Consider the following 23,421-nt stretch of genomic DNA (forward strand, 5'->3'; position numbering starts at 1 on the left):
TATCAGTAATATATTTCACATATAATTGAGAAGGGCAGCAGGAGATCATTTAGCTGTTTCTATCCTCCTTAGTTCCTGTGTTAGATTTATCAATACTTATAACCAGTTGAAAAATCTCAATTCATCTTTGGTCATTGCGCTAATACAGCCCTTGTTCCTCATACAACTCTCTAGTGATTCCCCAAATTTCAGTTGGAATTACACAACTTGAAAAAGTTGAATGGAATTTATCCAAGCCAAAAGCTTTTATTCTTACAACTTCTCACTAAAGCAAGTAGCCACACTGAATGACTAAAGAAAATGCTACACATTCACTAAACTGGCTCAATATCTTAATACACTGGGCTAAACCACACGTGTAATTGTGCTGGATTTACAGAACATGCCAAGGCAAAACCCACATTTTGACATGTAGTTTTTATTGTAGTTAAAACAAATCCTTTTCTCGTGAAAGAACAGTTGCTTAATCTGAAAGTTTCATTAATCCAGCTGTTGCTTCTTTGCTGCCCTCTAGTGATAATCCAGATTTCGGCAGTCCACATCTGTTCCCCGTAAATCTTAGATCTGTGTAGTTTCCATAAAACATGTTTCATTCTGCATTTATTCTATCAATTGTCAGAAATTACTGAATTTGTGAAAAGATGGTTCAGCTCCAGGTTTCTCAGGTTTATTTATGAGGTTGATGCCTCAGTTTAGAAAAATTCAACAAAATTGAACAAATTTCCTCTTCCTTTTTTGCCACAGCCATTGTTTTCATAGTATTTTAGGGTAAGTTTATTCAACTGGGGGTTCCGCTTGCTCATTGCTCTGAAACTTAGGATGAGAAGCAGTTCAAAAAAAATCTTATTAATGTAACAAAAACATACCACAATCTCAACAGCAGCAACCTGTTGCAACGTTTTTTAGAACTAGATGCAGGGTTAGAAATCGATCGTTCTAATTTAACACGTGTATCTCTTCACGTTTTCGCGTCTGCAAGTAAGTAAAACAAGGAAATGTCCCAATTATTATTTTAAAAATCACTCCACACTTAGACCATTAAATAACCAATTAAATAACCAATCTCCACAAGTCCACGCGAAACTCCCCAACATTCCACACGCGCGCTACTGCGCGTTGTAAAAGAGCCATCAATCAGTCCCCAGATTGACATTCGCCTCCTCCAATCAAGCAGACTTCCAGTTGGCGGCAGGCGGAGTGAGCTTCGATTCCCCACTCCCGGCAGGCAGAGGCCAATCAGGACAGTGGCTACAAAAAACAGGGACGAGTAATTCGCCGCTCCCGCTCTCTTGACTTCAGAGCTCCGCCCCGGCTGAATGGGGAGGATGTGAATGGACCTCGAGCGGTAGCCGAGCGCAGCCTGTCGCTACGTGAGGCGCCCGGGGCAGGTGGAGGGAGGGACTGCGGGGCCGCTGCGCCTTCCCCCCACGCTGATTCGGGAGGGTCGGTGCTCGGCCGGTGGCTGCGGTAAAAGCGCCGGCGAGAAAGGAGATTGGGCGGGATTCGCCCTGCCCGGCTGCAGCTCCTAGAAGTGCGGACAGAGGGAGGTCCCGAGGGTCGCTCTTCGGCTGCGACAGCGGCTGGCGGTGGAGCCCAGCAGCAGGTGAGGTCGGAGTCGACCGAGAAACGACTCTGCCGCGTTCTTGCACTGGGCTTTACAGGACACGGCGGAGTTTAGTGGTGGCTCGGCTATAGAAAAGGCGGACTGGGGTTCCCACGACCCACGAACCTCTCCCAGACCCAACACGCATTTTTGCAAACCCAAAAGCGATCGGCTTAGTTTGACTCAATGTGTGCTTCTGTTAACTTCCTGAGTTGATTTGGCGCGCCATGGTGGTTAAGTTAGCCATGGATAATAAACATGTAGCGTGGTGTCAAAGTCGTGAGAATGAGGCGTGGGTAGATGGTGGAGGGTTTAAGGTGTGAGAAAATGTCTGGTTTCTTCAGCTAGTGACAATACCGTTACATAAAGAAAGAGGCTCTGAAATAAAGGAGGCAGTAATGGGAGTTGTGAGGTGGGGTGTCTGTCTCTCCTCTTCTTACACCAGGCACGTGCAATTTGCTCTTCTAGGCAATTCTGGCAAACCTTGAATAAACGATACAACGATATATTTTCACCCCTAAAATATACCTTTAGGTAAAGGAGATCTAGTAAATATATCATGTTTTAAATTACTACCAGTCTGTTCATAAGACATTTATTCAGTGTTAGAGGTGTAGAATTGGACTGAAATTCTTATTGCCCAAATTCTTATTTTACTGCTTTTTATAGCGGATTAAGTATGATTTTTATACACTTTAGCATGCTTTTACATTTAAAGATGAAAATACAGTAAAATCTAATAGTCAGCCATAGTATAATATTTGAACAGTTTCCAACTAGAGTTGGGTTTGCAAACATACTAAAACTAAGGGTATTTTTCTAATTTATGGCTCAGTTATTGTGCAAATCGAGCCATGTGATTTATTTGATTCATTTGTGTAGCCAAACCCAGGCTGATCAATTTACCATGTAACCCATATCTTAGTTCATTTATGGCTTAGCATGTCCGTACTACCACAGTAGCTAGACTACTGTGACTTGTTCAGAACCACATAATTCTAAGAAATCATGCATTTATGGGAAATAGATGTGTTTATTCCTGCAATACCACAAGATAAGTGGATCAGTATTATTCCCTATGATTTTTCTTGGGTGGCGACTAATTTGTTTATATGGATGTACTCCCACAATTATTTGTTTATAGTGGTTTGACATGGCATTGTTTTAATTATTGGTTGTACACTGTCTAGAGATATGTTCAGTGAGATGAGTGGCCATATACATTTGTTAAATAAAGCAAATGACAAGAGTGGAATTAACAGCATTGATGATGGTGATCACTCTAATTATTCCCTCCCCCCTCAAAAATGTAACACTGATACAGACAGTATTTATATCTTTAATTTATAAGCATAACAGTGCTTTGCACTACTAAACACATTTTAGGCATAAGGTTATATAACTCCTGACAGACCAGAGACATGTTTTTGTCATAGGTGCAGAATGATGGAGAGGATATTGTTTCCAAGATCAATAGGATATTTTCAGGTTTAATATTGATATTGTATCCTGTATTTCTCAAACAACTATGTTTATAATGTTTAGTTACAGGATCAAATTCTGTTTTCATTGTATATATTTAATCTGCAGCACAGAAAGCAGATAAAGCAAAATACTCATAAATCTATATGTGGCAAAAGGCTTCTCTCTCATCTGGAAAGGTTCTAAGGGTGCATGCTATGATGTGTAAGCTTAAGAATAAGGCTATATCCCTTTTTTCTGCATTATTTTAATGGCAACAAATTTATGCATATTTAATTAAAGGCTGAGAATGTTTAGTATTCAAGGTACACTTTAGTACTAAAGGTATTAATGTTTCAAATGTCTGTTGTACATAACTGTCCTATTTTAATTTTAGTATTTTTTAATGCAGTACAGTGTTATCATTCTTTCAAATAGAAATTAACTTTAGTTGCTGAATGTAAGATTGTGTTTATCAGTACGAAGGATCCAAATCTGCATTTTTATAGAGCTGAACATAATTTTAATAATCCATATCACATCATTTAGCAGTGAAATGTTTTTTCTTGTAAAATCAAATAGGCAGTACTGGAAAACATAGGTAGTACAAGAGCTACCATGTTTCTCATATAATAAGGCCGGGTCTTTTTTTTTTTTTTTTTTTTTGAGCCCCGAAAAAATGGCTAGGCCGTCTTTTCGGGGGTGACAATTCCCCCCCCCCTTTGCATCTTTGGGCAGGTGGGCGGCGACAGCTTGAATGTTGACCTAGGCGTTGGTGAAGCACTTAGTATCGGGGTCAAGGCAGGCAGCACCATATCTGGGTGTGCAACAAAAGTACTTCCTAACGGCAAGCCCCCCCCATTCCCCCCCCCATTTCACATGTTTTAATAGAGGCCTTAATTTGGGGGGAGGGGCTTAATTTCATTTCATGCCTATAAAACATGCTGGGACTTCCTATTGGGGGAGGCCGTATTGTTGGAGAAGCAGGGTATATATTTTAAAAGTAAAGGAGGAGGAAAAACCTGTTTTAAGATCTGACAAAACATTACACATTTTGAATCATAAAACTAAAAATAACAGCAAAAGAAACTACTTTTTTTTAACTTGCATTCAAAAAGGGGCAAGGAAAAGAGTATAAGAAAAAGCTCCTTGTAAGGCACAACTGGAAATTTTTAAATGGAGAATTTAAACTAGATTTCATTATTTATTATTAAGTTTATTTAGCAATAGATATAAATATTGTCTGAGATCACCTTGTTCTTAATGTATTTAGGGCAGAATTGTGTGTCCGAATTCACCCCAAGAGCCAGGTTATTGCTTCAACACATACTCATTTTGTGGCTGGATGACATCAGTATTGGACTTTTTGAAAGGGAAGCCCTACTATTGTTTCATATTCCATTTTCCATTAAGACAGACCAAAGGAATCATTGCTTTCCTTTGCAGTAAGGATCTTTACACTTTTGGGTATTGATTGGATCATTTAGGAAACAGTTCTGTACACAGGTACTCCTCGAGTTATTATCACTTGTTTAGCAACCATTCAAAATTGCAACAGCATTGAATGAGGGAGGTTTGTGATTGGTCTGTGAAATTGCAAATGTTGTGCAGCTATCCCCATGTTCATATATATATATAAAACCTTGTTCTGGGTGCTCTGGCACCCAGCTTATGAAGTTACAGTAAACTGCAGTTGTGGGATTGCCATTTGAGACCTTTCTTGCCTGCTTCGCACAAGCAGAGATTTTCCATAAGTCGCTCCTGCTGCCTTTTTCTTTCATAAGCTGTGACATTTCAAGGAGTTCCACTGTAGAGTACATGATCCCTATGCCTGCTTTTGGCTCTCGCCAACCTACCTACACCTCTCAACATCCTCCAATTGTCTTTTTCCTTCATTGGCCTACCTACCCCACCAGTGCCTGCCTGGGGCATCCCATCATACTCCTTATTTAGGACTCCAACCTCTTCCCATCTAATGACCTGAACATCCTGGCATTATGATAGCAACAGAGACGGCCTGAATTGCCGTTGCTAAGCAGTGTGGTCATGCGACATCATGCTTTATGACCACATCGCTTAACAATGGCAATTGCAATCCCAATTTTTGTGAGTTCCATGGGATATATTGTGGCTTCTTTGGTGTGGACTTAGATAGGATTACATGGCGGGTTTAGTACTGCATCTGTTACCTGGCAAGAGTAGAGAATCAGTCGATGTGACCTGTTGTGCTAAGCTTGGTCTTTTCATGGATTCTGTTCTTGTCTTTTAAAACTTTGCTGTATCTATTCAATTTAAACTGGGGGGCAGTGACTAACTTGCTCCCTGTTGCATCTGACATATTTCTTCAAGGAATTTTTTTGTGTATTGCCTAAAGCTTTATCATGGTGATAGCATGTACGCATTGTAAAATAAGTTATGGCATTAAAAGCAAGCCAGAGAATTGTCTGTCAAAGAAATTGCATATTCACTCTTTTCTTCCCTGTGACCTATTATATATTTCCCATTGTGCTTTCCATTCAATGCTGTTGCAGTTTTTTCTGCCAGGGAGCTACAAGAAATGCAGGAACTGGTTATCGAGGTAATTTTATTTATGGTGATTGTAACAAGATGGAAAGTTTAATTGGCTACTTGGCATATTGAAATATAAACAGGTAGTCCTTGCTTAACAATCACTCATTCAGCGCCCATTCAATGTTATAACAGCACTGAAAGAGTGATATTTAAGACTGGACCTTGTACCTAGGATGGTTGCAGCATTCCCCACGGTCAGGTGGTTGCCATTTGCGACATCTTTTGCCGGCTTCCTACAAGAAAAATCAATGGGAAAGCTTGCAGGAGGTTGCAGATGGTGACCATGCGATGTCAGGAAGGATTCTCTTAAGAACTAGAAGTGCTGGAGTTTCCCACACTACAGCGATGTGGTCATGTGAATTTGCACTTTACAATTGTGTCACTTAATTATGGAAATTCCAGTCACAATTACTGCTGTTAAGTGAGGACTAAATGCATGGAGAAAGTAGTGTTTCTTTTTTTAATCCTTTCCTTACAGTTAGTTTGATTCTAATCCTCTCTTCCTACCTGAGCAATTTGAACTCTGATTGTATTCCTTTCATTTCCAGGCATAAAAGCCATTCTGTTTTCCCATGTAACTGGTGCCATTCCCATTTCTTTTTTCGTCCGTTGAAATAATCACAGGCATTGAGTATGTATTATAGGGATAGATTCTTTATTGGCCAAGTGTGATTAGACACACAAGGAATTTATCTTGGTGCATATGTTCTCAGTGTACATAAAAGGAAAAGATGCATTCATCAAGAATCATAAGGTACAACACAGTGATAGCAATATGGGTACAGAAAAGCAATCAAATCATACTAGGAAACAGTCAATATAAATAGGGATGAAGTTATGAAAAATTGCTAGAGAAGAAATCAAAGGCTCTGACCGTATATATTATTCCTGGAGATAGTCCATGGGACAAAAATATAGAACTTTATTCTCCTCAGATGCAAAATAGTATTTGTCACTTACATTTTGACTCATGTTACAGGGAGGGTGAAAAAGATTGCTATGTTAACTCGGTTAAAAAAGAAAAGAATGACACAATAGGTGGACTTGTTGATATACAGTATTTTTGATAGTCTTTCATCAAACAGGACAGAAGAACCAGTTTTCTTAAGACACTGGCCTTTGCCAGACTAATTATCTGAGATCTTTTAATTAGAAATGGGTGTGTGAGATTAAATTTTACTTTTTTGCACAGCCAACAGGTGTGTGCCATTCATCTCTAGGTTTTCCTGAATGTTCTTTGTGGGCAGATTTAATTTACATCCTCTTAAAATGTAGCTGTGTGATTCATGTGTGATATGAAATAGCTTTGTGTCAGGTCAAGTCTAACGATTCACATTGTTACAGAGCTATTGTGTTAAATATAACGTAAAATTATCTATCCATTTGCATTGTTACTTTTAATAATTAATGGATGTTTTCTCTGGCAATTTGTGCACTGTATTTTGACTATTGTTTGCCATGGTTGTTAAGCAAATTATTGGAATTCACCACAATTCTGAAGTGAATCTAACTTACCTCACTGATTTTGTTTGTTGAGGGCTGGCTGGGAAAGTAGCAATGGTGATCATGTGACCCTGGGATCTGGAAACTGGCACAAATCATGTGACTACAGGGATGCCGTGGGAACTGGCCATAAGTAACTTTTTTCAGTGTCATAAACTTCAAGTGATCACTAAACAAATGGTGGCAAGTCAAAGATTATGTGTACCTTTTGTTTTATCTGCTATTGCTATTTCTGGCAGTGAAAAGATTGAGATTTCATTTTGGAATGCTTTATGGTGAGTTTTTCTTACCTTCAGTACTTGCAAAAACCTGTGAACTTCTGAGTTATGAAGAGGATGGCCAGGTAATTGGTACAGAGGAGAGACAGTCAGCTATCTCTTGTTAAGTGGGATTCTGCTTTGGTTAAGGGATAACTGATGAGCTTTTCATAGATACTGAAAAGAAGATGAGCCCAGAATACAGCACTATTTCACTTCATTATGAACTGAGATATTTGCAAGGAGAAGGCTGTAGTTACCTTGTAACTTACATAACTGTGTTTTTCTGCACCATCCAAATTACGCAGAGTAACCCTTGATCTATGAATGAATGGAACTGCTTCCACCAAACTCTAGGAAAGGAATCAGTGATTGATTTTAAATCAGTGAAAACAAATTTCAAGAGTAGGAGTATGGGAGCGTATATTCCTCTGGCAAAACAGCAAGATAACGTATTGATCTATGGTCAACTTGTCTTCCCTAAAGCTGACTTGTTTTTATCTAGAAATCTGTTTCATTTTTATTTTATTATTTAATTTGTTATAACCAATCCAGAAGCTTTTGGAACAAAACGCATGCATATATTTTACCAGAATGCTTGGAGACTAATCCAACAATAAGTGAATATCTTCCAAAAGTGAAACAGTAATAGAATAATTCCTGCCTTTAGGAATTTGGAATGTGTTATTAATATATGTGAATAAAGGGCTTCTAAGGGGAACCCATCATTTCCCCTTCTTAATACTTCAGAAGTAGGGGTGGGATGCTACCAGTTCGGCCCGGTTCTATAGAACCAGTAGCTCTGAAGAGCAGCAAACACCGAGCCGGTTTGGTGTCTGCTGCTCTGTTTGGCCCAGCTGCCCGCCTGGGCTCTTGGCTGTCTTTATTTCCTGCTTTTTCAACCTCAGCTGCTTTTGAAAAAGCAGAAAAGAGGATTTTCAAATGCTGCACACCTGTCAGCTGGCCGGGTGGCACAGCTGAGGTTTTTAGGAAATGGTCTACACATGCACGCAAAACATACTCTCACCAGGGGTAGGATTCTACCTTCCGGAGAACCAGCAAATCACACCACTGGCTCCCCCCGCCCACTCACACCTTACCTAGCATGCGTGCCATCAAACTTGCCTGCTAAGTTGCTATTTTTCCTTTTTTTTTTTCCCCTGACCATCAGCTGTTCTGCTGTGCTGGGAAATTTAGATTAGCTAGAAAGCAGGAAATCATCAGATTTCTTGCTTTTTAACTAATGTAAAAGCAGAGCTGAGCCTGAAGCTTCTATTATTCAGTGCAGATTCAGGTAGCAGATGGAAGAAACACAGATCTCTAAGTGAATCTGTGATTCTATGAGCAACTCAATCTGCCTGCCTGTTCTGCCTGATTTTGATTAAAAGTTGCTCTTTTTTATATAAAAAAATCAATATTTACATACACGGTGTGTTGTGAGTTAATTTTGTGAGTTTGCTTGCTAGCAAATTTTACGAGTTTGCTAGGAAACAAATTTTATATGACAGACTCAGGTAACCAATTGCAGAAAGATAGATCTCTGAATGAATCCGTGATCTGTGAGCAACTCAATCTGCCTGCTTTGCCTGATTTTGGGTAAAAGTTGCTCTTTTTTATAAAATATTCAATATTTACATAAATACTTATAATATTTATATACAAGCCATGCCCAGCCAGTCACATGACCACCAAGCCATGTCCAGTCAGCAAGCCATGTCCAGCCAGTCACATGACCACCAAGCCACATTCACAAATTAAGCCACACCCACAGAACAGGTTGTTAAGAAATTTGAATCCCACCCCTGTTAGTACCAGAAACTTTTCCCATTTTTAATGGTTTAATTTAATAATTCCCAGAGACTGATAGCCAAGGGAGAATACTGTTTTAAGGATGCAGGTTGATAGTTGATGGAGAAGAACCTGTATTGTTTAGCTTGGCTTTCTGTAAATCTCTTCCATGTCTTGACAGAAACTCAGTTTCTGGCTAAACCATCCTATTAGTGGAACAGCTTGCAATTACTATATTTTTGAAAAAAATAACTGACTTGATATAGCATTTTTCTGTCACTCTTGTACTTTAGCTAATATTGCATTTGCCATGCTGATTAACCCACTAAAATGTAAAAGTTGATAATTTTATGTTGCCAAAACCAAAGGTTGATTTTAGATAATAATCATCATTTAAAAAAAGAGTTAAGATTTAGTCTCACATTCTTAAAGTCCTTCAGGTAGGTTTTTTTAAAAAAACCATCTTGTTATAGATCTTATTCCTGAATGGCGGTTCAATAGACCAGTCCTACCCTAGCCTTCTGGGGGCCAGATTGATTGGCTCCTCCTTTGGCTGGTGGAGATAATTAGACTAATCCTGCCTTAGCCCTTCAGAAGCCCAAATGGACCATCTCACTATCAGCTGCTACAGGGCGGTCAGCTGTGGTCAAGCTAGTAGGAAATCAGAAGTTGCTGCTTCCTACACTGCTTTTTTTGCCCTTGGCCATTCAGTTTCAATGCTTAGTTAAGGAACTATCTCTGAAACAATAACTCAATGGGCCACATTTTGTTCATAAAAAATAAGAGCCGACAAGAATTGGTTTGACGCAAAAAGAAAAAAGATATAAACCCACATAACTCAAGAGGGTATGACTCACAGTCCCCCAAAATCTGGGTAAAGAACCATCTTCAAGGCCCTTGGAAATTACCTGCAGCATAGGGCCATCTAGATCTTGGGTGGACCTCATTCTATCTAGAGAGTGGATGCTGCTATAGAGAAGCTTGTTTAACTGAAATCTGGAATCCACCAACCCTGCTAGATATTGCGGGAGATAGGCAAACCCTCAAGTAACCACTATCTATGCCATGTAGGGCTTTATAGGTAATGATCCACACTTCGAATCACTAGCAACCAAATGCAACTAAGCCTTGCAACTTGTGAAGCAGAGATGTTACATGGGTACATTCACTGGCTGCACTATTATATCCTGGACCATTTGAAGCTTTCCAGTAGTCTTCAAGGGCAGTTCCATATGTACTTTGTTTCCAAAGTCCACTTGTGAAGTGACCAGGGTGTAACGTGGTTGCAATTTGGGTACTTGACAATCTTTTTCTCATTTATGACTGGTGTCCTACTAACATGTGATTACCGTTTGCAATCTTCTCTGCTAGTTTCTCTGGTGAATGGAGAAATGAGTAGGTAAGGCTGCAAGTGGAAGGCAAGTTGCATTTGAAATCTGCTCCCCAAATGCTTTGAAGGATTTCTCTTCCCTTCTGTGAAGGAAGGGCCAATCCTTCTGGCGAATATGCTAGTAAAGGCTAGCATTCTGAGTCTTTCAGAGTGCTGACATTTATTAGCATTTTCCCCTTTGGAGGGGAGGAGAAAAGGCTAGTGAAGCCAGCATTCTTAGCCTTCCAGAATGATGACATTTGTAGTGTTTTCATTGGATTTGAGATGAGGATTTCCGGAAATCCCTCAGCACACTTGAATTCAGTGAGGAATAATTAGAGAACACCATTGTTCTTACAATCATTTTTTAATCTCCAGCCCCATGCTTAACAACCTGTATGGTTATTGAACAATTACAACCAGGAGAGTTGGGGTTTTAGTCATAGAGCAAAGTGATCACATTTTATCTTCCTTAACTGCTGCACTCAATGACCAAGATTCTGAACCTAGTTGTCGTCATTAGTGAAGGACAACCTGTAATTGAATATGATCATAAACTGAACACTAAACCATTAGGTGATCCTACTTATTGGTTTCATGCAGATGTTGAAAAGGAGGGGTGGTAAGAGTAAAACCCTGCAACTCCCCACAAAAGATGAGCTGAAAGATCACTCTATCCCCAACCAATACTGATTGGAATTAAACTTTCAGAGCTGAAGTGGGCCACCACTGAATGGTGGAGCCAGTCCCCAACCCCACAGAGCTTATTCAGAAGCATACCATACCAGTGTTTATCAAAAACTGCTGAGAGATCAAGGAGGACGAGGATGGATCACCTATTCCACCTCAGGTCATATATAAATGTGACCAAAGCTATCTCATGCCCTGGCATGAAACCTGACTGAAAAGAGTGAGGGGTGCCAAACTCAAGGCCCGGGGGTGGGGCAGATTCGGCCCACAGGTTGCTTAGATCTGACCTATGGGGCTGCCCTGGAAACAGCGAAGGACTGGCCGCCAGTGCCGCTGCCAGTGAAAACAGAGCCTGGGGAGTGCTGCCCACGACCCTTTCAAGCTCCATTTTCACTGGCAGAGGCCATCTCAGCTGAAAACAGAGCTCGGGAGACCGTTTTCTCTGGCAGAGCACTCGGGTCACCAACTCAAGTGAGGTCAAGCTGACCAAGCCCATCCTGGCCAGGCCTACTCTGTCCCTTTGAGGTCAAACACAATCCTGATGCAGCCCTCAATGAAATTGAGTTTGACACCCCTGGTCTAGATAATCTGTTTTCTCCATGATTCTTATCAAGTGTACATCAACTATCTATCAACAATCTGCCCCAGAAAGGAAAGGTTGGACATAGTCTGTATATAGTTACTGAAACCATTGGGTCCAAGGATGGCCTCTTGGGGAGGGACGCATTACCACAACCTTCAAGGTAGGAGGCAACACCCTTTCCATTAAGATTGTACTGAACTGTGGGTCACTTCTGTGGTCATTTTTATGGGACGGATCTGGATCCAGTAGACAGATCGCTGAACCAGCAACACAGTCTATAAGTAGTCCACAGTTCATTTGGTGGCCATTCAAAGTTACAATGGCACTAAAAAAAGTGACTTATTACCATTTTTCACACGACCGCTATAGCATCTCCATGGTCACATGATCGAAATTCAGACTCTAGGCAACTGACACATTTATGATGGTTGCCGTGTCCTGAGGTCATGTGTGTTCTGACCCAAGCCTTGTTTAAAATAAACAAACACAACTGTGTATAAAAGCAAATCTTTTTTAATGTGCCGCTGCGAATTCTTTTCATTCCCAGCCAAGAGTCATTTAAACCTAATCGTCTGAGATAAAAGCAAGCCCTTTCAAGGTTGTAAAAGGCTGCCAAGAACTGAAGTCTAATTACTGATAAATACCCACCAACAGAAGTTTAAAAAACAAACCGGAGTTAGCAGGGCTTCAACGAGTACAAAGAATCTAAAGAATGTCTTTGCTTCCTGCAAAGAGCACATCTCCAAGGGCTGGTTTTTATCCCTTATGAGAGGGTCCGTCACCTTCCAGCCTTACTCCCAAGTCGCCCTTGCTGCTTCAGCTGCTTTCTTTGAGCAGCCCTGCGCACTGGGCACAGGTTCCCCGGGGTCTTCTGTGTCACTGCTGCCAGACTCCAAAAGCTCCGAAGGCACCACCCCATTTTCAGATGGTCCTGGCCCCATCCCTGCATCAGATGCAGGACCCTCGTCCTAGTCCTTGCCAGACTCCCTGACTGGTTCCCTTTAGTCCTTGCTGTCAGAGACTTCTGCCATCTGCACCTGCTGCTGGCGAACCATAACCATGTGATCTTCTTTGGCAACCCTCTGAGAAGCAAAGACAATGGGGAAGTTAGATTCACTTATCAACCATGTGACTAACTACACTGATTCACTTAACAACCATAGCAAGAAAGATAATAAAATGGAGCAAAATTCACTTAACAAATGATTTGCTTTGCAGCAGAACTTTTGTGTTCAGTTGTGATCATAAGTCGAAGACTATCTGTTCTTCCTTAGGAGTCACTGGCTTAAACTCATCTGACATTAACCAGACTGCAAGGTAGACTAGACATAAATCACAGAGAAGCTAATTTTACTTTATTGTAAGGTTTCATTAAGAGAATTTTGCAAGTCTGAAAATACATCCCCCTACTTTACAGCACATCCCAAGAAACTGTGGAGGATCCCTTCTGAAATACTTGTCATTCCCACATACCATTATAGCAACCCGGAAACTGAAGTCTGTGTTTTCTAGTCACAGTTTAAGATGGAATGGATTTGAACAATTTTATTAATCTGGCTAATCCTCACAGCGGTCCTGGGATTAGATCAGCCTGAGCATAGCTGCAGATATGTATGAAGACACATTGATGTCAGAATATTCATGAACTGACAGAGACATGGGTAACAAGATCAACCAATGGGTGCTAAATTGGGGGCTGAGACTGGAAGGCATCTGGGCGTGGCTTAGCTCTGTGCTCTCTGAAACTGAAACTAATCTCTGAGCTCTGAAGCTGCTGCTTGTGTTTTGATTGTAACTTTACTGCATTGGTATTTTAAATTGTACATTGTTTTATTATTTATATAAAGAAGTTAATGAATCCTGCTGAATCGGTCATCTGTGTGTGCTTTCTGGATTCGAATTTTTGCTGCAAACTCTAACAATTGACACGTTGCTTTCCTTAGACTTCCTCAGATGGTGTTCCGAGCATCTGTCCTGGTATTTCATCCCTCAGTAAACCAGGGAGTGCTCCAAGATTGGTTCACATGCAGAATTTGCATAGGGATGATACAGTCCTTGTCCTTGGTTCCATTGCAGGCATTGCCTAGAACCTCGGCCAAATCACCTAGGAAAAATTCCAAGCTCTTTTAAGCCCTTTAGGTCACTTGGGGCAGGCTGCTCAAACAGCACTGCTCTCCCTACAGGGAGGGATGACATCGGTAAAACAAAAGGCAACCAGAAAATGATCTGCCCATAACAACGGACTCTTCTCAATATTGTCTACTGCTAGAGGACTTCTTAACTGCTCTCAGACTAAAACCATATCCAAGGTGCAGCTACTGGTATGCACTGGGCCATCGGTTACTTGAAAGAAGTCCATGGTTGCCATAGATGCCACAATCTCTTTGCTTGGCCTGGACTCAACAAATACCAGACAGACTGAAATTTTGGAAGCACCAACCTCCTTGGGGACTGTATTGCCAACCCAGTCTAGGGACCCAGTAAAATTGAAGGGAAGTTAAGCATGGAATGAATATGTAATTCAATTATGTTATTGATAATGAACATTTACCAAACAATTGTTTCACAGATCATTTGAATGAATGAATGACCCTATGAAACAAATAGTAAGAAAGAATTTTCTATATCTTCTTATGCTGTAGGAGATTATTGAATCTGATTAATTGTATGGCTGTCCACTCACTGTCAGTGACTCGACAGCTTACAAAAAGAAAAACCCACTATACAAACAAGAAAAAATAATTCCCCCCATCCTCTACTAGTGAATATACCCCTTCTTTTTTGCTGCCATAATTGTGTAATTGCTTTATTGTTTGATCATTTGTAAAAGAATTTCTGAATTGAATTGCAAACTGACAGTATTTTAGTACTGAAGTAAAAAATAAAATTATAATTCAACTGCAGTACAGTCATAATGTTTAGTCATTATTTACAAATACAACAGTATAGCACTCAGTTATGAGTTTCTGTAGCAACCATTATGTGTATGCGTGTATGCGTTGGACCAAAACTTATTTATATAATTATTTACAGTGTTCATTGGAAATAAGGATTGTAGTAAGGCAATAAATTTAATAAGAAAGGGTTGAGAAATATTTCTTCAGTACATTGGGAAATACACATAGGAAATTGTGCAATTTATGTACTATGAGCTCCCTCTACTGGTAAAAATTAATATTCTTTCTGTAACCCTGTACGTAATATGGAAAGAACTTTCAAAGTAAAATGAATTTGAATTAAAGGCCACATTAATTATGTTAACATTGTTTCCCTAGTTATTCAAAATTTCCAGCTTTGAATAGCTTTAATTTTCTACATGTAACGATTCATTAATTACCTGTGACCATGTTAAGAAAACCTTAAGAATAACTACTTTCAATATTCTTGAAAATTGAATTGACTTTATGAAATAATGCTTTCTAGCACTTGGATTTTGAAAATGAATGTTGGAATACACTGAATTTTATTTTTAGCCTAGGATGGCAACAGTCCTATGTACTACAAACTTGCATTTATTGAAGGATGGCATCTCTTCAAATTGCATTTGGTTATTAATTTGAATTTCCTTCCATAAACAAGCATCAGTGCTGTCTGTCTAAAGCAGGTAAAAATATTAATAGCAATTTGTGGAGCAGGATAAGGAAGTTTGGGCTACTGAGCATTCCCATTATACAATTTCCAGGATTCAGGCTTTTTCCCCTAGTCCTCTTTAACACATGCAAAAGGGACACAGTGGTTCAGTGGCTAAGATGCTGAGCTTGTTGATCAGAAGGCTGGCATTTCAGCGGTTCGAATCCCTAGTGCCGTGTAATGGAATAAGTCACTTTTTTCAGGCCCATTTTAACTTCTAATATTCACACACAAAAAATTGTAAGTCAAAAACTACCTGTATGCTATAATTAGAACTGATCGACTGTTATATATTGAAGATGGCAATCAACTGTTTCTTTGGATGTATTCAGATAGTATCTGAATCGTCTGGATGCTTTGATTTGGATCCCTTCATTGAGCAGCAGGTCATTGCCCCGAAAAAGCTCCTTCCAACTATGGTTTTCTACGAAGATGTTGCACAAGCCCACAACCACTAGATGGCATAGGTACTACAGGAGCCTGAGAGGTTACTAAGGGCCGGGTGGAAATTCAGCAATCTGTTGAACTACACATATTTTACTGTTTCCACATGGTAGCTGCCAGAAGAATCTGATACTGTGTGATATAGAAACAAGATATAACTGGAATAATGAGATTTCTTTCTGGTTTTTTTTTTTTAAGTCCTTTAAATGTCTGGTTTTAACAGTCCTATTGGGCACTGTAAATGCCTCAGGTGCGGTGTGGATATTCCTTTTACGTTCCTGGCTCTTGGCTGTGTTTTTATGGAAAAACATATTGAACTTCAGTTGAAGAATATTTGATAATCCCTCTTAGAACATACTATAACAGCTGGTATTTGTGTTGTAGCAAATCTGTTCTGTGCAGTAGTTAGCAACACCATAAGCTGTATTCTGCTGCAAAATAACGAAGTATTTTTAAACCAGTTGCGCCAAAGGAAGCTTCAGTAAAAGAAAAGTAACTTGTTATGTGTTTTGTGGGAAAAAAAATAATTTTAAGCTTTTTACTGGTAATGATTTCAGCAGGTCATTTACGTTTGCTGTACTGCATATACACTGCTATATACCAGACAATTCTTGAAAATAATAGATTTGGAAAGTAACTATTAAATAATTTAACCAGAATCAAAATAGTAAATAGTATCTGTTCTTAATACTAGTTATTTTCTAAATTCATAGGAGTTTCATTTGTAAATAAATTTTATTAACTTTGGGGGGGACACCCAATGACAGCTAACAAACTAATGAACAGTCCAGTGAGAAATAATGAACAGTTGATTTGATTCAATTAGCATTTAGATTCCTTAATAACTATAACTTTAGGTCCAAGTTTTAAATTCTGTTTTTTTGGCTTCGCTATGTGCATGTTACATTTATACCAGGAAAAGTGAATTGATGCTTTGCAATGCTTGTACGCTCTGTCCTTGGCCTGATTTCAGGTAACTTTTAAAAACTTAATCTGTAGAGATATTTATACAAGGTTGCATAAATGGAGTTGTGCGTAACAGCTATAATTCAGTGTAGAATTATACATACACAAGCAAACATGCATGACAGCCATAATTCAGTGAAGAATTAAGTACACATAAGAAAACATACTTAATAATCCATAACACGGGACATCTGCCTCTTGAATGTTCTGTATTTCTATTTTTAAAAAGTCTCAAATTGAAAATGTTTTAACTTCTGTTTTATAAACAGTTGCAAGGTTGCATATGAAATAAGCCTTAACTATTTTAGAGGCTCTTAGAAAAGAGTATTCAGATGCTGAAACTAATTATTTAGGAAAACTCCAAATTACATATTTGCACTTGCTTGGAAACAGTATACAATAAGTAAGGTGCATCATTCATAACACATTAATCCTAATAATTTAAGTAATACAATATGAATGTGGCTAGAATCTCCCAGCTGAGAACATATAATGCTAGAGTTAGCCTGGGGATATATATTCTTAGCTTTTATTGACATGCCAAAAAAAGTTCATACTTTTTGGCTTCATTCTAAACTCTGTGATTATTCTACTTAGAAGATTTCAATCAGTATAAACTACATTTTGGAAGTATATTAATATTTTAGTCTGATAGTAGTAGATGTAGTAATTACTTCTAACTTGGCCCACCAATATGTTCCTTGGTGCTTTTCAATGTCCATGTTATGTATAATCTCCCACATAACTGAGAATGGAAGAAGGTGATTATACCATTTTTTTTCCTGAGCTCTTTTAAAAAGTAGAAAAACTTATAGTATCTGAATTCAGGGGACTTTTTCTTCAATGACTTGCCAAAAAAACAAGCTTGATTTTGAAAATGTACAGATCATAACATGTGGTTGTTTATGGTAACATTGGGATATCATCTTATTAAATCAAGATTTCCTTGCATGTCCCTAAACACACCACATCCATTTATACATATGAATAAATGAAACATTGTAAGAATAATGCATACTCTGTTTTAGGGTCCTATTGACATCATCTAATGGTTTAAAGAAATGTATTTCAAATTGACCATATTTATTCACTTTAGTCAGTTTTTAGTAATATTATTTATCCATATTTGTATTCTTTTCAGGCCGCTTCAAAATTGCCTAAACCTTATTGAAGAAGGTGTTTGCCAACAATTGAAAGGAAGTTACTACCTTCTAGCTGAAGTTCTTAACGATGCCAGCTTTATCAACTGGATCTAGTGGAGATGCAGGTAGGGTTGCTGGTTTTCTGTACGTAATTAGTTGTTATTAATTAGTTTAGTAAGTGTTAACTTGCTAGTTATTAAGCTCTGTGTAACTTTCTGTATATTCAATATCTCAAGATAAACATAAATGTGGGTAAGGATTCACATCTGTACCGACATACATTCAAATGTACATCACGCTGCTATAGAAATAATCCCCCATACGTGGATCTCTGTATTGCTCTAGATTTTATGTGTAAGAAACCAATTCTTGTAAGCGAAACAAGTTTAGTGTGACTTTTTTCTACCAGTGAGATCAAAGAATTTAACTAAAAAATTTTAAGGAAAATTGGCTGGTTATAGCACTATATAAGCCTAAGTCATACTGCAATAGAACTCAAGTAAAAAAAAAATTTAAACCCTGTATTTTTAGAAATTGTTAAAAAAAAATCTGAAACAACATTTTTGGATCGTTTCATGAACACATCCATTAAACATGTACGATGTATTTGAATTTTGAACTATTTGGAGCTTAAACCTTTTTCAGAATGATAAAATCAGTGCTCAGAGAAGCTGTTTTTACATTCAAATTGGGGCATTTCAAATTTGAAGTACTTTGAATTCAAAATTTGTTGGATTCTTCTATAGTTTCCTTATTGTTCTGCTTAGGAACAATACAGAGATGGCTTGCTATCACCTTCTTCCTTAATGGGTGCTTATTTTGAAATTAAAACAACTTAACAGTAGAGTTCAACATTTTTAAAACATTTGTGAATTTTAGAAAATAAAATTATAGCCTTTAGACAAAAGCAGTATGGGTCAATTGACAACAGAATCTTCTGGTTTCTTTCCAAATGTTTCATATTTAGATTGTACAGCATCCTGGAAATAGGAGTCATCTTAAAACTTTCTGAAATAGATATTATTAATTGAATTTTAGTTAATCTATATGAAAATAACAAATTTACAAGTTAATATGTTTTGATCTGTTAATTCTTTTAAAATCTGCTGGGCTTAGCGGTATGTTGTTTGAGTTCATCACCACAAGTTACAGTAACATTGAAGCATTAGCCTGGCATGGTTCAAAAATCTGATTAGGTAATTAACAAATAAGGGAGATAACCACTTGTCATTGTATTGATTTAAAATCAGACATGATTGTAATACATAAAAGTGATGGAACAAAACGACCATATTTTTTATCGTTTAGGTCTATTTTATAGTTTCCACAGACTTGTTCTAATAATGAAGCTATGAAGGATATGACAAAAATGGTGATATTAAATTTCTCTAGACTAATAGTAAAATTTTCCATTCTGATGTCAAGAATGTTGAACATCTGGACTCTTGAGTAGTTTACCACGTGAGCATTTTCCCCATTTTTTAAATCCACTTATTCTTTTCCTAAGAACTTTCAGTCTTAGGTGGAAAATTGCAGTAGCAGAAACTAGTTTCTAAAATTGGAAAATGTATTTTCTGTTGATCATTTTCCAGTATTTGTAAAAACTATTTTATTAAACATCTCTGCATATGTAAGGGTGTCCATGTATTCAATGAAAATATCATTCAAGAAATTGGTAGCTTAAATGTAATATAGGTAATGTTTACTGTTCTATCTGGTACTATTGTTTTGTTCTTTGAGCCCTCATCCTGCCCCCAGCAAGTTCCTGTAGTTTCCAAAAGCTATATGTCTTGTTGAGGCAAACTTCTTCAGGCTTATAAAAGCAGTATTATAATAAATATTGAGTGCAGATTACATACATTTTCAATAGCAGAAGAACTACGTAAGTTGTTTTGCTGGTATATTTCTGTCAGTGAACTGGATTTTGTGGCTAAAAATGCTAAATCAGTTCTAAAAAAATTCAAAGATCCTATAATTCACTTCTTAAATAGTCATTCTAGATGCTTATGTTTATTTAATGATTAAATATATATATAAACATATATATGTTTTCTTAAGTATGTATGTATGTGTGTGTGTATGTATGTGTGTGTGTGTGTGTGTGTATATATATATATATATATATATATATATATATATATATATATATATATATATATATGTGGATCTTTGGTTGTTCGGGTTTTCTCCCGCGTAAGATTATCTAGGCACGTTTCGATGAAGTCTCATTCATCATCTTCAGGCTTCTGTCTCCAGCTCTGTGCTTCTCAGAGTAATGTGAGATTGCAGCTGCTTCCTCCTTTTAACTGCCAGTGGGGTGGGACTTGATTGGGTGGGGGCTTGGCTGTGTTCTGATTGGGTGGGGTGTGTTCTCATTGGTAGGGGTTTGGCTGTGTTCTGATTGGTTGGGGGTTAGCCGTGTTCTGATTGGTTGGAGCGTGTTCTGTTCAGGTGGGGGCTTGGTTGTGCTCAGGTTAGTCTTAGTTGCTGGGATTTGAGCTGGTGAGTTGTGATCTTGCTGTTTGGCTTCTAGTTCGTGGTCCTGCTGCATCTTCATAGTGGGTGTCGGTTTGCTTCATGTATGGCTCAGAGGGGTTTGAAGTGGGTAGTGATGCAGCTGCAGTGCAGCTTCTGGTCCATGGTCGTGTCTCATTTTCTGAATGGGTGGAGTCTGTTTTCTATATGGAAGTGTGGTGGTGGCATCTTGTGTGGCTCTCATGGGTGTGGGTCTGGTGTCCTTCTTCATGTTAGGTACTCGTCTGTTCATGAGGGCGGGTTTCCAAATGGCTGGAAGGCGGGAGGTGTCATCTCGTTTGTTCATGCTGTGTGGGCGTTTTTCCATCTCTGTGGCTTCTCTGATTATTCTGCTGTTGAAGTGTTCGGTTTTGGCGATAGTTCTGGTATTTTTAGGGCACATTGGACAAACTAACAGAAGAATAAGTGCACGCATTGAAGAACATAAGAACTCAATCAAAAAAGAAGAAACGACCTCTTCCCTGGTCCAACACCTCAAAGCCACAGAACATGAAATTGATTTTAAAAATACCAGAACTATCGCCAAAACCGAACACTTCAACAGCAGAATAATCAGAGAAGCCATAGAGATAGAAAAACGCCCACACAGCATGAACAAACGAGATGACACCTCCCGCCTTCCAGCCATTTGGAAACCCGCCCTCATGAACAGACGAGTACCTAACATGAAGAAGGACACCAGACCCACACCCATGAGAGCCACACAAGATGCCACCACCACACTTCCATATAGAAAACAGACTCCCACCCATTCAGAAAATGAGACACGACCATGGACCAGAAGCTGCACTGCAGCTGCATCACTACCCACTTCAAACCCCTCTGAGCCATACATGAAGCAAACCGACACCCACTATGAAGATGCAGCAGGACCACGAACTAGAAGCCAAACAGCAAGATCACAACTCACCAGCTCAAATCCCCAGCAACTAAGACTAACCTGAGCACAACCAAGCCCCCACCTGAACAGAACACGCCTCCAACCAATCAGAACACGGCTAACCCCCAACCAATCAGAACACAGCCAAACCCCTACCAATGAGAACACACCCCCACCCAATCAGAACACAGCCAAGCCCCCACCCAATCAAGTCCCACCCCCACTGGCAGTTAAAAAGAGGAAGCAGCTGCAATCTCACATTACTCTGAGAAGCACAGAGCCGGAGACAGAAGCCTGAAGATGATGAATGAGACTTCATCGAAACGTTGCCTAGATACTTGAATCTTACGCGGGAGAAAACCCGAACAACCAAAGATCCACATACAAATACCATGAGAACCTCAGAAAACAAATATATATATATATATATATATATATATATATATATATATATATATATATATATATATATGTATATATATGTATGTATGTATATGTGGCATTCAGCTTTGTTCGGGTATTTTCCCACGTCATTGTAGTTGTGCTTTTAAAGTTGTAGCAACGTTTCGGCAGAATCTCATCTGCCATCATCAGGCTTCATGTAAGTACCCGCAAAAACTTGAGAAAACAAATATATATATATTATATATTATATTATAGATAGGTAGGTAGGTAGGTAGGTAGGTAGATAGATAGATAGATAGATAGATAGATAGATAGATAGATAGATAGATAGATAGATAGATAGATAAAGATATATATATCTTTATAAACTAACAGAAGAATAAGTGCACACATTGAAGAACACAAGAACTCAATCAAAAAAGAAGAACCGACCTCTTCCCGGATCCAACACCTCAAAGCCACAGGACATGAGATTGACTTTAAAAATACCAGAATTATCGCCAAAACCGAACACTTCAACAACAGAATAATCAGAGAAGCCATAGAGATAGAAAAACGCCCGAACAGCATGAATAAACGAGATGACACCTCCCGCCTACCAGCCATTTGGAAACCCGCCCTCATGAACAGATGAGTTCCTAACATGAATAATGACATGAGGGCCACACAAGATGCTACCACCACACTTCCACGTAGAAAGCAGACTCACACCCACACAGAAGATGAGACACGACCACGGACTAGAAGCTGCACCGCAGCTGCATCACTACCCACTTCAAACCCTCCGACCCATACATGAAGCGAACGGACGCCCACCATGAAGATGCGGCACGACCACGAACGCGAAGCCAAACAGCAGGATCACAGCTCACCAGCTCAAATCCCCCAGCAACAAAAACTAACCTGAGCACAACCAAGCCCCCTCCTGAACAGAACACACCCCCAGCCAATCAGAACACAGCCAACCCCCAACCAATCAGAACACAGCCAAACCCCCACCCAATCAAGTCACACCCCACTAGCAGTTAAAAGGAAGAAGCAGCTGCAAGCTCACATTACTCTGAGAAGCACAGAGCGAAGACACAAGCCTGAAGATGATGAATGAGACTTCATCGAAATGTTGCCTAGATACTTCCAATCTTATGCAGGAGAAAACCCGAATAACCAAAGATCCATATAGAGAGAGAGCGAGAGGGAGAGAGATAGATAGATAGATAGATAGATAGATAGATAGATAGATAGATAGATAGATAGATAGATAGATAGATAGAGATAGATAAAGGCTGTTACCATTCCATTGTAAGTGTAATAGACAAAGCGTTTTCCTTGTCGTCTCAAATTTCCTTTAGCCTTTCCAAGACTGTATGAAAACTTCTAATGTAGAAGTTGGATTTGAGATATCCTAAATATTAAGTAATCCAAATGTTTTATATGAGCCACTCTATATGTTCAAATGGGCATCATAAATTGGTGTAATAACCAATCAAATATTTGTTTCAGTTTCAGATGTATTTAATTTTTAAAAAGCAGTTGTCATATAGGGTCTTTTCTGTGACAAATAAAGTTAGAAAATACTTCTAACTAATTACAGTAC

The 23,421-nt window shown here is 38.9% G+C and overlaps 1 protein-coding gene across 3 annotated transcripts in view; it reads left to right on the plus strand.

Annotated features, from left to right (window-relative positions):
- Nucleotides 1-1,297: 1,297 nt before the first annotated feature.
- MPP7 (MAGUK p55 scaffold protein 7) overlaps nt 1,298-23,421 on the plus strand; it is a 77,481-nt gene continuing 55,357 nt past the window's right edge. For all 3 annotated transcript variants that reach the window (XM_087916873.1, XM_026710029.2, XM_026710030.2), the window contains exons 1-2: nt 1,298-1,603; nt 18,007-18,132. In XM_087916873.1, coding sequence (XP_087772999.1) covers nt 18,096-18,132 — 37 coding nt within the window. In that variant the 5' untranslated portion in view covers nt 1,298-1,603; nt 18,007-18,095. The remainder of the gene's footprint in view (nt 1,604-18,006; nt 18,133-23,421) is intronic.

The sequence above is a fragment of the Pseudonaja textilis genome, chromosome Z, assembly GCF_049901715.1.
Source record: "Pseudonaja textilis isolate UNSWEBS1 chromosome Z, rPseTex1.2, whole genome shotgun sequence".
Taxonomy (NCBI): Eukaryota; Metazoa; Chordata; class Lepidosauria; order Squamata; family Elapidae; genus Pseudonaja; species Pseudonaja textilis.